At 39.4% G+C, this 17,532-nt stretch overlaps 2 protein-coding genes across 4 annotated transcripts in view; one reads left to right on the top strand and one right to left on the bottom strand.

The window, feature by feature from the left end:
• The window catches only part of LOC309868448 (pregnancy zone protein-like), a 48,996-nt gene extending 34,008 nt beyond the window's left edge, over window positions 1-14,988 (top strand). The window contains exons 18-36 of the mRNA XM_082738331.1: window positions 1,508-1,634; window positions 2,328-2,556; window positions 3,063-3,189; window positions 3,442-3,563; window positions 3,780-3,828; window positions 5,723-5,806; window positions 6,570-6,746; window positions 7,030-7,117; window positions 8,049-8,205; window positions 8,588-8,662; window positions 8,943-9,120; window positions 9,412-9,635; window positions 10,541-10,759; window positions 10,910-11,040; window positions 11,403-11,493; window positions 12,374-12,442; window positions 12,814-12,916; window positions 14,137-14,178; window positions 14,812-14,988. Of these exons, the coding sequence (XP_082594457.1) occupies window positions 1,508-1,634; window positions 2,328-2,556; window positions 3,063-3,189; window positions 3,442-3,563; window positions 3,780-3,828; window positions 5,723-5,806; window positions 6,570-6,746; window positions 7,030-7,117; window positions 8,049-8,205; window positions 8,588-8,662; window positions 8,943-9,120; window positions 9,412-9,635; window positions 10,541-10,759; window positions 10,910-11,040; window positions 11,403-11,493; window positions 12,374-12,442; window positions 12,814-12,916; window positions 14,137-14,178; window positions 14,812-14,834 (2,315 nt within the window). The 3' untranslated portion in view covers window positions 14,835-14,988. The remainder of the gene's footprint in view (window positions 1-1,507; window positions 1,635-2,327; window positions 2,557-3,062; window positions 3,190-3,441; window positions 3,564-3,779; window positions 3,829-5,722; window positions 5,807-6,569; window positions 6,747-7,029; window positions 7,118-8,048; window positions 8,206-8,587; window positions 8,663-8,942; window positions 9,121-9,411; window positions 9,636-10,540; window positions 10,760-10,909; window positions 11,041-11,402; window positions 11,494-12,373; window positions 12,443-12,813; window positions 12,917-14,136; window positions 14,179-14,811) is intronic.
• Window positions 1-17,532, bottom strand: part of KLRG1 (killer cell lectin like receptor G1) — a gene marked incomplete at its 5' end in the record, with an annotated part of 430,961 nt that overhangs the window by 195,785 nt on the left and 217,644 nt on the right. The gene's annotated exons all lie outside the window — the stretch shown is intronic.

Genomic DNA, 17,532 nt, shown 5'->3' with positions numbered 1-17,532 from the left:
CTCACAACCCTGAGATCTCAATCTGAGCAGAATGATAACCAAGAGTTGAATGAACCAATTCTTGGCCACCACCAGAGGTCCAGTCCTTGCATGCTTATCCCACATATTCTCTAAAGCTCTATGCAAACTCTGCATTTTTATCTGTCACCTATCCATCCTTTCTTTTTCATTTCCACCTTAGTCTTGTGCCTCCTTATTTTGGAAGGAAATGACTTAAAAACCATCCTAAATTACCTTCTTGCCTCCAGTCCTTCTCCATTTCAATCTGTCCTGGACACTGTGAAAAGCATTATCACCCTTAAATATTACTTTTATCATGTCACTGAGTTCTCATAAACGTTTACTATTTTCAGAATTTGTAGAATTACTGCTTTAATGTTCTAAAAAAGCATATCCCATGATATTATTTTATATATATGTAATATATATATCACATTTATATTTATAAATTTATACCTGTGATCTCTATCTTCTGATCTCTAGAGTATCACCTTTTTTTAATTAAATTTTTTTAAAGATGTTATTTATTTATTTATTTATTTGACAGAGATCACAAGTAGGCAGAGACCCAGTCAGAGAGACAGAGGAAGCAGGCACCCTGCAGAGCAGAGAACCTGATGCAGGGCTCGATCCCAGGACCCTGGGATCATGACCTGAGCCAAAGGCAGAGGCTTTAACCCACTGAGCCACCCAGGCGCCCCATATCACTTTTTTTTTTTTTTAAATCAACCTAACTCCTACCTTCACAGATCTAATTTTTTGTCCCAATCTTCATGGTGTTTCATTATATACATCTACTATTTATTCAACACAGCCCTAAATTAGACATCTTCCTCCATTTTCCCTGCTGGGAAAATTCTGACCTCTGCATGTGTGTTCATAGAGCCATTTCCATCAAATACCTCCTCCATTCTCCTTTGTTTCTCATCCTCCAGGGATCATCTAAAAGTCTACTTCAGTGAAGTCTTCTCTAGCCAATCTGAAGTTCATTTTCTGTTCTTTATTGAGTCTCTGCTGTCTGTAATACATACTTTACTGGATCCTAGAGTTTCTGTCCATATCTCAACCACTGTAAAAAAACAAGAACAACAAAAAACATTTCTGAAATCCTCTTGCTGTAGCTACTATTCACTCTTCTTTTTTGATTCTCCCTGCCAATGGAGAACATGTGATTATCCTTTCAGCATCAAAACAGTATTTGGTGTGTTAAATTACTCTTTAGTCTTTCCTTTGCCCCTTGAATAATCAGCTTCTAGAGAGCTACATTTGCTTTCACGTCCAGAGAAAAATACATTTACCTCCAGTCTCTTTGAAGAAGCAATAGGATTCACTTGCCTAGAAGACAAATAGATGAGTGAACAAAGTCACAAGCTGGTAGATTAGGCCATTCCAATAATAAACATTCCCTGAGCAAATGACCTCATTTTACTTGAGAAACTAGGCAACTCTAAGAAATTCATGATAAAAATGAGGTTTACATGGGGACCCTCATATTGTCCTGCCATAGTCCTTCCTATAGCAAGTGGTACTGGAGGACCAGTGCTCCCAAGAGAGAACTCTCCCGTTGTGGAAGTGAAAGAGACAGTCCGGAAGTATTTCCCTGAGACCTGGATCTGGGACTTGGTTCCACTCAGGTAAGTAGAGTGTTGCCCAGAATTTCGTTGAGGAAAAGATGTGGCTCACCATCTGTGATTCTGGTGTTCCTGAGCCTTGCAGTTCTGTTCCACTTCTTCCTGGTAAACTTTTAGGTTCATAGTTCATTGATCTCATAGCTCAACAATGCAATTTTTTTTTTAATTTTTAAACATTTTTTAAATTTTTTATAAATATATAATATATTTTTATCCCCAGGGGTACAGGTCTGTGAATTGCCAGGTTTCCACAGTTCACAGAACTCACCATAGCACATACCGTCCCCAATGTCCGTAACCCCACCCCCCTTTGCCCAACCCCCCTCCCCTTAGCAACCCTCAGTTTGTTTTGTGAGATTAAGAGTCACTTATGGTTTGTCTCCCTCCCAATCCCATCTTGTTTCATTTATTCTTCTCCTACCTCCTTAACCCCCCATGTAACATGCAATTTTTTTTTTTAATTTGGCCCTGAGATATCTAAAATCATGATAAGTAGGAAACTACCCTTGTCTCTAAAAGGAAAGGAAAACCTTTCAGAGACCTTGCTAGCAGTGCCAAACCTAGTAATCACGTTTAGCGTTAACCATACTGGGTTACTAGGTTAGCACACTATCAGCTAGTGTCTGTGCTAAAAAAAATAAAATAAAAAAAATAAAAAGATTGTTTCCCAAGACTTCCTCTTATTCCCTTCTCTAGTTTATCAGGTAGAAGTGAGTTGGCCGTGAAGGTCCCTGACACCATCACGGAGTGGAAGGCCAGCGCACTCTGCTTGTCTGGAACCACAGGGCTGGGCCTCTCCCCCGTCATCTCTCTTCAAGTGTTCCAGCCCTTCTTCCTGGAACTCACTCTCCCCTACTCTGTGGTGCGAGGAGAAGCCTTTACGCTGAAAGCCACCGTGTTCAACTATTTGGCCCATTGCATTCGGGTAAGGACACTTCTCTGGAGGAGAGCAAAAGTGGAAGGGAGACACCCAGTCGCCATTTAATATCCAGGTCTCCTAGGTAATGTGCCAGCAAATCATAGCTGAAGAATGGTGTAACCTCATTTGGCAATGGGATAGTTGCTAAGAGCAAAGCTCACTGGCTGACCCAAGGTGGTAAGGTTATATTCATTTGGGACTTTATATTTTCTGTGTATTCCTAAATTCAGACCTCATTTCCACCTGATTGTTTTTTTCCACTCTGACTAAAGCAAACACCTCTTCGTTGTGCTGGCACAATCCTAAATCCTGGGAATTATCTCAGTTCTTGTCAGTTTTTTAGCTCCCTATTGGCAACATCTAAACTACAAAGTGCTGGACAGGATTTACCTTGTTTGAACAATTTCTCAAAGCCTCTCAATTAGTTCCCATTGTCCCTTGAAGCTCCTTGACCTTGTTATTGTCCCTCTACTTGTGTTCTTTCTCAAACTTGTGCTTGGTTATGGGGATAGGTCAGAGTGCAGCTGGAAGTCTTCCCTGACAAGTCAGCCGACTTAGTGAAAAAGAATGAAGACACTCCCTGTATCTGTGGAAATAAGCAAGAAACCATGTCCTGGGCTGTGACCCCAAAGTCACTGGGTAAGTGGTAAATTTGTTGACAGATCCTACTTCTTATGTTGTAATGATTTGCTTTCCACACTCTGAACCAGGTACATGTCTTTTTCTCCTCCTTCAACAGTGATGCCTTGAAAGAAAAAAAATATATATATATAAATATATATACATAGATATGTATATATATAGTGCAATATATGTAGTGTAGGAGAAACTTAAAGACAAACCATGCAATATAGAATCACTGTTTAACTCCGTAAGACTCTTACTCCTCAGGAAAAGTGAATTTCACAGCTACTGTGGAAGCCCTACAGTCTCAGGAGTTGTGCGGCAAGGAGGTGCCAAGAGTTCCAGAACTTGGACAGAAGGATACCGTAATCAAGCCCTTATTAGTTGAGGTACGCCAGTAAACTTTCTCTGTGTCTCAGAGGCCTTATTATATTATACAGCATGGTCTAATATGTCTGTCATGGTGACATTTCACTCCCAAAAATATGGATATATCTACAAATCAGTTTCTTACTAATGTTTCCTCCTCTACTTTAAAGTGATTGATTTTTTTTTCCTATATACTCAGTATGACCTTCTTTTTTACCTTTTTTCCCAATATAAAGCCCGAAGGAATAGAACAGGAAGAAACTTTCAACACACTCCTCTGTGCAGGTAAAAAAGAGACAAAATTTGCGTGTAAAGCCACTTGCCAAAGTATATAGTTTTAGAATGCTCTTCGGGGTAGGTTTTCCTTTGGGGAAACAAAAAAATTAGTGTACTCTCCTGTGTGAAAATCTAAGGATATTTGATTCAGAAGTCTCTTCCTGCTGACGGCTTAAAGAAATTAAAAGACTTACCTAGAAGCTCCTGGCTGATAAGGAGAACTAAAGTCGAAGACCATAGAACAGGATTCTTTCCAATACCGCTGTGTTTTTCAAACTACTTTTTAAACAATTTTCAAAGTATTAAAATATCTACATGCAAAATATCTAATAAATAGTAATATTTTTATTCCATTAATAGTTTAAAGGTACTCAAGGTTAATTTTCTTGTGTCAGTTATTGAAGAAGAACTTCAGGTCACTAACATATGTAGAAAACCAATATTTTACTAATACCATTAATATAATCATATAAAAATTACCTTTAAAATATTCAACTCTGTACCATCTAGTCTCATCTTGAGGACAATGCTCAGTGTGAGATCTCCCCTCTCTAGAAGCATCCCTTGATAATCTCATTTAGTCACAGAACTTAAATAACAACTTTGTAATGGAGACCACAAAATAAACACCTTGGTCCACACAGCTTTCCTCGCTCTAACTTGTGTATTCAGTTGCCCACTAATCATTTCCACTTACAGGCCTGTAAACAAATAGACATCTCAAACCTAGCATGTTCAAAACTGCTCTTCTGTTGGTCTCCACAAACCCACACCTCCTACAATTTTCTCCATCTCAGAGGATGGAAATTCCATTATTCTACCTGCTTGAAATAAAACTTTGGAGTCATCCTTTAGTATGTTCTTTCTCTTACTCTCCACACCCAATCTACTTTCAAATCTAGTTGGCTCCACCTTCACATTATGTCCAGAATCTTCCCACTTCTCACCATGTCTACTTCTACTCTAGCCTTTTCTCTCTTGGATCATCTCAATAACCTCCTACCTGGTCGCCTGGTCATCTTTCCTTACATCCCTGCAACAAAAGGGATCATTTAAAGCACGTTTCAGATCATGTGCCTCTCTGTCCAAACCTTCCAAGAGTTTCCCATGTCCCCTGAAAGTTAAGGGCTATGTCTCCAATGTCCTTTACAAGCCCTTGCTACCACCAAGACTTCATATCCTATTACTCTCTCCCTCACTCACCCTCCCCCGGGCCACACAGGACTCCTAGTCTGGTCTTGTAACACAGCTAGCATGCTCTCATCTCTGGATTCTATTTGCTTTTGTTCCTTCTTTCTGGAGATCTCTTTCCCCAGATACCTATAAATCTTACACCTTGGCATACTTAAAGTCTCCAGTCACCTATGATTTTGTTTTATCAAAGAGGGGAACCCGCTTCCCTCACTCTGCTTTAATTTTCTCTAAGAACTTACTAGCATCTATCATACTAAATATTTATTTGGTATCTTATTATTCCCATTATTATGAAAACTCTGGGACATCAGGAAATTTTTTTGAAAATTGTTTTATCACTGCACTTAAAACAGAACCTGTCACATAGCATGCACTTAACACATATTTATGACATGAATGTTACTTTCAAAAAACAGTAACAATAAATATTAACAAAAACAATGAAGCAAAAGAAATAAGTATAACATAAGGTATGTGCTTATAAGGAAATCTGTAAAAATTTAGCACATAATATGAATTTCACTACAAAATGAATCACGACTTTAGGAGAAACTCAGATTGCATCGAAGTATAGAATGATCAAAAGACATGACAGGCTGAAATTTGATCCAAAGAGGAAAACTTTCAAAGAAAAACTTGAATATTTCTCTCATTTTTTCCCTTCCCATATATATATATATATATATATATGTTTGTCTTCTTTCCTTAGAAACTGGTGTATCTGAAAATTTGTCACTGAAAGTTCCTTCAGATGTGGTTGAAGGATCTGCCAGGGCGACGTTTTCTGTTTTGGGTGAGTCTCCCAGCCCAAGGCAAGCCACTGTCCATCTCATTACTCTAGTGCATGCAGCCTCACCATCCACAGTTAGTGAAGACTTTGGCTGTAAGCACTGGGTTGAGAGAACGAGCACTAAGCTAAGAATTACACTGTATATTCATCAGGAAGGGGGTTAAAGAGATGTTGTGCTACTTTCTATACCTTGACATACTCAAAAGAGTAAAAAGTGTCATCTCTCTGTGCCCTTATCTTCAGAGACTGACTAGGTGGTGAGGCTTCCTAATAGATTTGAAAACAGTTGGTTTTTACCAGGCATGTGGTTCTTCGGAAAAGATATGCCCAGCCATTGTTTTTTCAATCCTGGAATCATCGACTTTTTTTCCCACTTTTGTCTGTCCTTTCTGTTTGTTGTTTTTCTTCACCTCTTATGCTTTCTTCTATTACTCTCCATACATGATTTGACCTCTTGTTTAGCTAGTAATCTATCTTCTTATCCCAGCAGAAGCCAGCCCTGAGTTCCTCTGGGTTTTTTTTAAAGATTTATTTCTTTATCTGAGAGAGAGAGAGAGAGCCCCCATGGAAGCCAGTGGAGGAACAGAGGCAGAGGAAGAGAATGCTTAAGAAGACTCCTCCCTGAGCACAGAGCCCAAGGCGGGGCTCAATCCCACCACCCATGAGATAGATCATGACCTAAGCAGAAACTAAGAGTTGGACACTTAACTGACTGAGCCACCCAGGCACCCTTCCTCTAATTTTTTGAATGCCTTTCATTCCCCAGGTGACATATTGGGCTCAGCAATGCAAAATCTTCAGAATCTTCTCCGGATGCCATATGGTTGTGGAGAGCAAAATATGGTCCTTTTTGTCCCTAACATATATGTTCTGAACTATCTGAATGAGACCCGACAGCTGACAGACACTATCAAGTCCAAAGCCATCGGTTACCTCATCAGTGGTAAGCAATAATCCCAAAAGGAGAAATCTTGATTCCCTAAATATCTCTCTCAGGGAACTCAAATCAGCATCCCTTTGGTTAAGATTTAATAATCACTGTTGCTGTGACAACCAATAAAATGTCCCACTCTAATACCAGGAAATTCAATGGCATATCAAGCCTTGGAGACATCTTAACAAAATAGGAGTTTTCCTATGATTCCCAACCACATTCTGAAGAAAAAAACTAATTACTTCTCCAATGTCTCTGCTATTTCATAAATCTATGAAAACTTCCTCTTCAGGGTACCAAAGGCAGTTGAATTATAAGCACAGTGATGGTTCATACAGCACCTTTGGGGATCATTATGGTAGAAGTGAAGGAAACACATGGTAAGATCATTATTTTCATATGCTTGCTATAGATCCATTCTATTCTCAAACCCTAAAAATAATTATTCTCTGATACCTGGAGTTCTTTCGTGGAAATGGGTTATCCTTTAAAATTCCATATGTCTTCCAATTACCCCCAACGCCCTTCTCCTCTCTCTCTCTAAGAGAGGAGAAGGGCATTGGGGGAAATTGGAAAGGGAGGTGAACCATGAGAGACTGTGGACTCTGAAAAACAATCTGAGGGGTTCAAAGTGGCGGGGGGGTGGGAAGTTGGGGGAACCAGGTGGTGGGTATTAGAGAGGGCACGGATTGCATGGAGCACTGGGTGTGGTGCAAAAATAATGAATACTGTTATGCTGAAAATAAATAAAAAATAAATTTAAAAGAAGTCCAAAAAAATCCTTATGTCTGTCATCACTACTATGTGATTGCATCATTTCATGTATGAAGGCATGCCAGCTGTGATAGCACAGTAAATAGCAGTAAAATGAAGAGTCCCCCAAAACGGAAATAGAAGGCAGAAGGTGTTATAAAGTGAAATGGTAGTAGAAGAAGTTCTATACTGTGCATTAAGGGAAAGGAAGAGGGAAAAGAGAGAAAGAGGCTGTGATGTTATTAAAATCATTCAGGAAATGGCAACATGGGTGATAGAAAAGTTTGGAGGCTCCAGCAAACATTTTGTGAGAGGAAAAAAAAAGAAAAAGTGAAAAGCATCAATTTGGAGGAAAACAATAAAGTAGAGATTGTAAAAGGAATCCAGATACTTGCTGAACAAACAAGAGTATTTAGTGCACAAGTGTCGCTTCCCCCAACCAATTCTCCCCAACAATTTCCTCCCGTGGGTGGCAAAGACCAATGTCTGAATGCAGTTGCCCAAAGTGGGCTTTAAATGTGAGATGGTCCTCATGTCTGTCTCTCCTGTACTGGACAGGCTCACAGCATTTGTGCTCAAGTCCTTTGCTCAAGCCCAGTCACACATTTTTGTGGAGATATCACACATCACGAGTGCCCTCACCTGGATCTCACAGAGACAAAAAGAAAATGGTTGTTTCCAACGCTCTGGATCGCTTCTAAACAACGCCATTAAGGTAGATGCTAGTCCCTGAAAACAGAGACATGGAGGGGCAAAGACACTCCTGTTCATTCCTCTTGTCCTGGTGACATATCTTTAAGGAAGAATGGTACTCTCTAAAGCTTCTGAAATCTGACAATAAAATAGTCATTTTTTACTGAATAATAAAATAGGGTGCAAAAAACCTCAATGTATTACTAAAAGTGAGGGGAAAAAATTTGAGGTTGATTCAAGAATTTGAGAGTGGAGGGGAATGAGGGAAAATCAACAAGATTATGCAAGAAAAGATGCTTCCTAGTGAAGAGTGTGTGGAGTAGGGAGGGTGGGGGAATAGGATGATCCAGCCCTGCCTAATGACTATTGGAGTGTTTGAGTGTCTCTCCTTCTGCTCTGTACAGGGTGGGGTAGATGATGAACTGACGCTCTCTGCCTACATCACCATTGCTCTGCTGGAGATGCCACTGCCTGTCACCGTATGTACCAGCACCTCTATCTCTCTCACAGATACAAGGAATACCAATCATGAAGCTGGGACTCTGTGAGGAAAATAAGTTGTGGTTGTCCTGTTATTTAATTTTGGTATATTTCACTAAACCATAAAAGACTAACTCCCTTTGGAAGCTGCCAAGGAAATTATTCTCTGGTCAGAACCATGAGTAATCTGACACATTGTGCCTTTTAATCTGGTGTTAGCCTGTGGACAATTCATTAGCCTGATTCCGCTATCTAAAGATTTTTTTATCTGCCTTATAGCACCCTGTTGTTCGCAATGCTCTATTCTGCCTGGAAAATGCCTGGAGATCCATCTCAGGGAACCAGGGAAATCCTGTCTACACCAAGGCATTACTGGCCTATGCCTTTGCCCTAGCAGGAAACCAGGCCAAGCGAAGTGAGCTTCTTGAGTCGCTGGACAAAGATGCCATAAAAGAAGGTAAGGGCTGCTACTGCAAAACTTACCTCCAGAATCAACAGTGATTGATTGGTGCGTGGGTGGCTCAGTTGTTAAGTGTCTGCCTTCAGCTCAGGTCATGATGCCCAGATTCTGGAATCGAGTCCCACATCAGGCTCTCTGTTCAGTGGGGAATCTGCTTCTCCCTCTACCAATTCCCCCTACTCATGATCTCTTGCTCTCTCTCCCTCAAATAAAAAAATAAAATCTTTAACAACTAATTAAATAAGATCACTCTTTAAGTCTAATATCATATCCTTTTCCATTTCAAAGAGGACTCAATCCACTGGCAGCGTCCTGGAAAAGTTGAAGAACTTACGACACTCTATTATCAACCTCGGGCTCCTTCTGTTGAAGTGGAGATGACCTCGTACTTGCTCCTTGCCTATCTGACTGCTTGGCCTGCCCCATCTTCAGAAGACCTGTCTGTGGCTTCACGGATTGTGAAATGGATCATGAAGCAACAAAACCCCAATGGGGGCTTCTCCTCTACTCAGGTCTGTGGAGAGCCTCTAGGAAGAAAAATAAATATGTTAATACATATGTAGACACAAGCATATTCTAGGAGCTGACTAATCAGATAGTATTTCTAATTCATGCTTTCCCCATTCCTCCATCACCAGAAAGGTTCCAGCCTCATTTTTAATATATTCTTTATTGTTTTGTCCTCTGTACAATCTCTCATCTCTTCTCTCCTTCGTCAACCCATAAATGTAAAATGGATCAATCTTCCTAAAGCAATACTTCATAAAATGACTTCCCTGGTACAGGAAACCTTTTTTTTTTTTCTCATACAAAAGAAGACTGAAACAATCTACTAATGTTATTCAAAGTATTTACTCTTCCCCACTAAACACAAATACTCGCTTCTAATTAATTTCTGGAACTGGCCATCTCCTTTTTCAATGTCTCCACATATCCCACCCTGGTAGCCCCTGATGCCTCTCTTTCTGTCTGTATAAATCTTTCTCAAGATTCACACAGGATTTTATTTCTTCTTCACAGTACCTTCTTCAAGTAAGTCTTCTTACTTACCTTCTCATTATGGAGTGTTCTCTTACTAATCTAGCTCTGCTTTCTTCCCCCTTCCCTGAATGTTTACAACAATTATTATTATATAAATTTCTATTATTATTACACATTATTACATAAATTTCTAATTTATTGAAGTAGCCTCTGCTCTGGGTCAATGTTTGGGTCTAATTTCCACATGTATAGTGTAAACTACTTGAATGGGGAAACTTTTTCATGTCCCCCTAAAGTACACAGAATAGTTCGGGGCTAATAATGGGTCTGGGTTTGACATGAAATCACTCTGAGAGAGAGTAGTATTGATGTGATCTACATCCAGTATGATTCTGTTACCTTCACTCCTGTGACTTCTGCCCCATCTTTTTTTTAGGACACGGTGGTAGCTCTCCAAGCCCTGTCCAAATATGGAGCGGCAACTTTCAGTAAAAGGGAGAAAGCATCTGTAGTCACGGTCAAGTCTTCAGAGACGTTCTCTGAAGAATTCCAAGTCCACGATGCCAATCGCCTGTTGCTGCAGGAGGTCGGGCTGCCGGAGATTCCAGGGGAGTACAGCACGACCGTGTCAGGGTCAGGATGTGTGTACCTCCAGGTGAGTCTTCCAGGGTTGAGGGGATGCTACAAATGCAGGGGGAAAGCTTCAAGAACTGGATATGAATCTCCAAATGGAAAAAGATGTGTGAGCTAAGGAAAACAGACTATTTGAGGGCAATGATAAAGGATTTTTTTCCATTCGTTTTAGACATCCTTGAGATATAACATCCTGCCCAAGAAGGAAGGAACAGTCCCCTTCACTCTGAAGGTTGTTACTCTCCCCAAGAATTGTGATGGAGTACATGCTCACAGGAAATTCCAGATTAGCATCAACATTAGGTAAATCCTTTTGTTGGTAAGACTTTTGTAGAACATGGAGAGAGTGGTTTTCTTTTGCAGGGGAGTAAGCCACAAACTATGAATATGGCATTCTTGCAATATTTACTAACAAGAAAATTTCCTTCACCCAAACTGAAAAACCTTGACACTGAGCATATGGTGTTGCCATACCTGCAGAGTGTGACTTCATAATGCTCGGTTCTCCAAACAAGCAGAGCAGACACAAATAGAATAGATGGGTAAGCTGAGCGGTAGTTCAAGATAGGGAACAGCACAAATGAAAGAGAAGGGGGAGTTTATGTCTTCAATGAACGCTAAAGTATTTTGTTTGAATGCCTTGTCCCTGTGCCTTGTCTTCATAGTTACACTGGGGAGCGACCTAGCTCCAACATGGTCATTGTTGACGTGAAGATGGTATCAGGCTTCATACCTATGAAATCATCCGTGAAAAAGGTAAACCCTAAGTCCCTTACAGAGAGCAAAATCATGAAAATGCTGACATTAATGTTTGTCCGTTTTATTGGGTTTTCAAGAGGTTTACTCCCTCACAATTCGTCTCTGGAAGTCATTCCAATAGTGGGTGTAGCTGTTATGCAGTATGCAGTGTAAGACATAAGTCATAGACATGGTTAATAATGCTCCAGCATCCCTTGAGACATTAGGTATATGGAGAGGTATTGAATTATCCTATATTTTAAAGAAGAGAAAATGTATATAGACATATGTATGATATAAAAATATACTCACATATACACATATGTATGATATATGTGATTGTCTCCTTTCTACTTTTTTTATGGAAAAGATGAGTCTCATATATCAAGAAAATGTGGGGGGTGCCTGGATGTCTCAGTGGGTTAAGGCCTCTGCCTTCATCTCAGGTCATGATCCCAGAGCCATGGGATCAAGCTCCACATCAGGCTCTCTGCTCATTGGGGAGCCTGCTTCTCTCTCTCTCTGCCTGCCTCTCTGCCTACTTGTGATCTCTGTCTGTAAAATAAATAAATAAAATCCTTCAAAAAAAAAAAAAGAAAATATGTATGTTAGAGATAGTTTAGGTAGATGATAGACAGAAAATGGACAGATAGATACAGATATATATATATCTGTATCTGTATATATACACAGATATATATATATACAGGTATAAATGGATGATGGAGATGATAGTTAATAGGAAAGTGTTTGATAAATATTACTGTAATTCTCAAAGAAATCAAAATTAGCCATTTGGATATTTCTGAACAGCCAGTTAGATCCTAAGTACCTGAAAACTGCTCTTAGCCTGGAATTCCCTCATCCCCTATGTCTGGTTTATACTCTTGGTCAACAGCTCCAACAGAAGCCTCAGATTCAAAGGACTGAAGTGAGCACCAACCATGTCCTGATTTACCTTGAAGAGGTAAGATGCTGTGACTCTGCTAAATCTGGGAGAACTACTAGAGGTTCCAACACACCAATCCAGATTCTGGAGAAAGTTTTGCACACACATACAAGTGAGGGAGAAGAAAATCGCAATAGAGGGAAATGAAACCTGGATTGATCAACAAGGCTCATTTTACTACATTTGTCTCTCCGTAGAATCATCTCATTTGTCCTCCTTATATCTGCCATTGAGTGTATTCTGCAAGTCTCAAAATGTCCCATTCTTTCCATAGGTTTTGATACAGTTGAATAGCATAACTATAAGGTTGGATAATACCATAGGAAGAGAAAATGGTAACTAGAAACAAGTTAATCTTTGATTCCAATTCAATTTTCCTGTCTCTCCAGCTAACCAGTCAAACCCTGAGTTTCTCCTTCTCAGTGGAACAAGACATCCAAGTTGACCATTTAAAACCAGCCACCATAAAAGCCTATGATTATTACGAGACAGGTGAGTGAGATTCAGACATGCTGAGCTTTGAAAGGGAAGAACTGAGGAGCCTGATAAAGAGTGACCCTGCCCCAAACAAAATTCCACAATCTTTCACCAGAAGAAAGAAGGAGTTTGTGGTCTTTGCATAACCATGTGCCCCCTAAACGAGTCTTGAACCGTTCATATAAAGCAATAAGAGGATCAGTTCTTTCTAAATCCTCTTATAAAGTTGTTTATCCTGGAGTGAAATATTCCAGAAATATAAGTAGAGTAGCAATAACTAAAAAAAAAAAAAAAATCAGTACTGATATATGATATGAGATCTAAAATTTGATCTGTTTAAAAAATATTTTATTTACTTATTTGAGAGAGAGAGAGAGAATGCACAAAAGAGAGAGCATGATCTGGGAGGAGGGATGGAGGGAATGGGTGAAGCAGACCTCCCCTGAGCAAGGAGTTGGATGGGAGGAAACTGGGAAAGAAAGTATAAAGATGGGGTGCCTGGGTGGCTCAGTGGGTTAAGCCACTGCCTTCGGCTCGGGTCATGATCTCAGGGTCCTGAGATCGAGTCCCCAATCGGGCTCTCTGCTTAGCGGGGAGCCTGCTTCCTCCTCTCTCTCTCTCTCTCTGCCTGCCTCTCTGCCTACTTGTAATCTCCCTGTCAAATAAAATAGGTAAAATCTTTAAAAAAAAAAAAAAAAGTATAAAGATCCCAGGACCTGAGCACAAGGCAGATGCTTAAATTACTGAGCCACCCAAGTACCCCAAATTTGATCCATTGTTGACTCATGCCTTGAGTAGTCTCACAAAATTTGGGAACTCTGGAATACAGCAGGAAATTCTCCCATTTGCTCATGACTTTGAACTAGAAATTTGCAAGCATCCTAAGATGCTGGCAACGTAATACTTTACTCCTTCCTGGAGTGAGAAAGAGTTCAGAGAGGAAGTTAAATTCCAATGAAGAAAACACAGCTGTGAAGAGGGCCATAGAGTATTCCATTGATAGACAACCTTCCATCTTTGAAACCTGCCCTTGACTTCTGTATCCAAGCCCAGTTTTCTCTCACTGCCTCCTCCGGTAGTCCCGGATGGGTTAGTACAGAAGTCGTTCGTTTCCATTGGCTCCATAACTGTCTTTATACTTTCTTTCCTAGTTTACACAGTTTATTTACAGTTAACTTCCCATATGCCTATTACTGAATGTCTTCACTCCTTCTGTCTTATATATTCTGTTTCAGAGGAATTCGCTGTGGAAGAATACAGGGATCCCTGCAGTGCTGGTAAAGTATAAACAGCGAAGTCTAATGCCAACATAAAGAAAATAAATAAACATCAGTTGTCCATAAAAGGCTGCTTCTCGAGTATATCCTGATCATATTATAAAGCCCATGATGTATCATTTAGGAATTTAAACTATTTCAAATATATCCTAGAATTTCTCGGTTAAAAAATGCATGTAAATTATAATTACTGGGTCTGGGGTGACTTGTTTGCAGATGAGTCCAGGAATTTGCAACATATAAAAACTAAATCCTCTAATATTTAGTTTATATTCAGTACCCAGTCGTGATCTGTTTATCGCCTATCACCTTTTCAGGATACTTCTAAACTTACACTAGTTAAGGTCAGGAAAATCTTCCCTGTAGTTTTCTATATAGCACAGCATGAGAGATGTGATCTACAAGATTTTCCTTTAGGCCAGTCAACAATGTTCATTTTGACAATAGAACACTCACTGTGACACCTTCAGTTCTCCATTCTAAAAGAGGAAACAAAAAAACAAAAACAGCCCTATCATTAAAAATAATTAAAATTTATTAAGGTCAAATATTTATGATTGAGGTATGAAAAGTTATTCCTTCAGTGGATGACAGGATTTCCCTAACTTTCCTGTCATTTATTCTACTGTTTAGAATCTGAACAGAGAAATGCTTGAAAATGGAAACTTATGGACCTCATCAGATGATCTTCTCCAGCAACGAAAGACAAAGCCTTATCAGAAGAGAGAAAATAGTAGGAGAAATAGGGGACAGGAATTGGAAATACATGAAATTTGTATGTTGAATAAATTTATGACATATACACCTCTACCATGTCTTTTCTTCTTTATCAATATTAGATTTCCCTTCTGAAGTATGTGTCTATTCTCTGCAGCATTCTTACAAACACTATAGAAATTATCTGAAAAACCAAGCTAAATGCACTTCAGAGAAATCAAAATGGAATTCCAAAAAGTGTTCAAGTAATCCACAGAAAAGTAGGCGAAAGAAAACAATGTTTCCAAATATTGGAAACAACCAAAATGTCCATGTCAGGTGAATAATTATACTAACTGTGGCTCATTCATGCTGTGGAATACTACTCATAGCAGTAAAAAGAAACAAACTATTAATCTATACAACAATTTGAATGGATCTCAAGAACATGATGCTTGGTTAAAAATAAAGCCAATTTCAAAAGGTCACATGGTATGATTCCTTTTATCTAACAGTCTAGAAATGAAAGGATTATAGAAATGGGGAAAAATCAGTGGTTTCCAGGGATTAGTGATGGTAGGGCAAGGGGGGGTTGGGATTGGCATGCCTGTAAAGGGACAGCTTTAGAGATCTTTGGGGTGATAAAATCCGGCATGCCTTTCTTTACAATTAAAATACTTGCATTTCCGTGGCTTAATAAAATGTTTTAATAATAACTATGGCGTTAATTAAATGGCTGCCTTCTGCTCAGTTCATGATCCTGGGGTCCTGGGATGGAGCCCCGGGCTGGGCACCCTGCTCAGTGGGGAGTCAGCTTCGCCCTCTCCTTCTGCCCCTCCCCAACCCCCACTCATGCTCACTCTCTCTTTCTCTCTCTCAAATAAATAAATAAAGCCTCTTAAAAATATAACTACTATGGTTGGTTCCTCTCATTTCTCTTTTCATCTTTTTTTAAAAAATAATACTGTTTATTATTTTCCCCAGGTAAAACTTTGAAATCCTTTGTCGTGTTAATTGCCCCGATAATCACACTGGGTACTGTGTAGTGCTGCATTGAATATTTCTCAATTTATAATGATTATGTATGTCAACATCCTTATAATATTTAGCCTTCCCTAGTCAGACACAATCTATCTTCATTTATTCAATGCGCATGAAGTGAATTCTACGTTTGATTTGCTTTCTCCATTTGAACTGAACTACAAAGTTAAAATTGAAGATTAGCTTCATGAATATATATAACATGATAAGATGAAAGCATAAAACAATGTATACATGGAGACAAAAGATATATGCTAGAATCAGATTACAAGATAATGACATTGCTGTATGAGTTCCAGTAGTTTGGGGATGGAGTCTTTTGGGTTTTCCATATAAAGAATCATGCCATCTGCGAAGAGAGAGAGATTGACTTCTTCCTTGCCAATTTGGATACCTTTTATTTCTCTTTGTTGTCTGATTGCTGTTGCTACGATTTCTAATACTATGTTGAACAAGAGTGGTGAGAGTGGGCATCCTTGTCGTGTTCCTGTTCTCGATAGGAAGGCTGCAAGCTTTTTCCCATTGAGGATGATATTTGTTGTGGGTCTTTCATAGATTTGATGAAGTTCAGGAATGTTCCCTCTATCCCTATACTTTGAAGCATTTTAATCAGGAACGGATTCTGGATTTTGTCAAATGCTTTTTCTGCATCGATTGAGAGGATCGTGTGGTTCTTCTCTCTTCTCACATTAATTTGTTCTATCACATTGATTGATTTGTGAATGTTGAACCATCCTTGTAGCCCAGGGATGAATCCCACCTGGTCGTGGTGGATAATCTTTTTAAAGTGCTGTTGGATCCTGTTTGCTAAGATCTTGTTGAGAATCTTAGCACCCATATTCATCAGTGATATTGGTCTGAAATTCTCCTTTTTGGTAAGGTCTTTGCCTGGTTTGGGGATCAGGGTAATGCTGGCTTCATAGAAAGACTCTGGAAGTTTTCCTTCTGCTTCAATTTTTTGAAACAGCTTCAGGAGAATAGGTGTTAGCTCTTCTTTGAAAGTTTGGTAGAATTCCCCAGGGAATCCGTCAGGTCCTGGGCTCTTGTGTTTTGGGAAGTTTTTGATCACTGCTTCAATATCGTCACTAGATATAGGTCTATTCAGGTTGTCAATATCTTCCTGGTTCAATTTTGGGAGTTTATAGTTTTCCAGGAATGCATCCATTTCATCTAGGTTGCTTAGCTTATTGGCATATAACTGTTGATAAAAACTTCTGATGATTGTTTCTACTTCCTTGGTGTTAGTTGTGATCTCTCCCTTTTCAATCATAATTTTACGAGTTTGGGCTTTCTCTCTTTTCTTTTGGATTAGTGTGGCCAATGGTTTATCCATCTCATTGATTCTTTCAAAAAACCAGCTTCTGGTTTCATTGATATGTTCTACTGTATCTCTGGTTTCTACCTCATTGATCTGAGCTCTAATCTTGATAATTTCCCTTCTTATGTGTGGAGTTGGTTTGATTTGTTGTTGATTCTCCAGTTCTTCAAGGTGTAGAGACAGCTGCTGTGTTCTGGATTTTTCCATTTTTTTGAGAGAGGCTTGGATGACTATGTATTTCCCCCTTAGGACTGCCTTTGCTCTATCCCATAGGTTTTGGACCGAGGTGTCTTCCTTCT

The sequence above is a fragment of the Mustela nivalis genome, assembly GCF_964662115.1.
Source record: "Mustela nivalis genome assembly, chromosome: 7".
Classification (NCBI taxonomy): domain Eukaryota; kingdom Metazoa; phylum Chordata; class Mammalia; order Carnivora; family Mustelidae; genus Mustela; species Mustela nivalis.
This window is presented reverse-complemented; position numbering and strand designations above follow the sequence as displayed.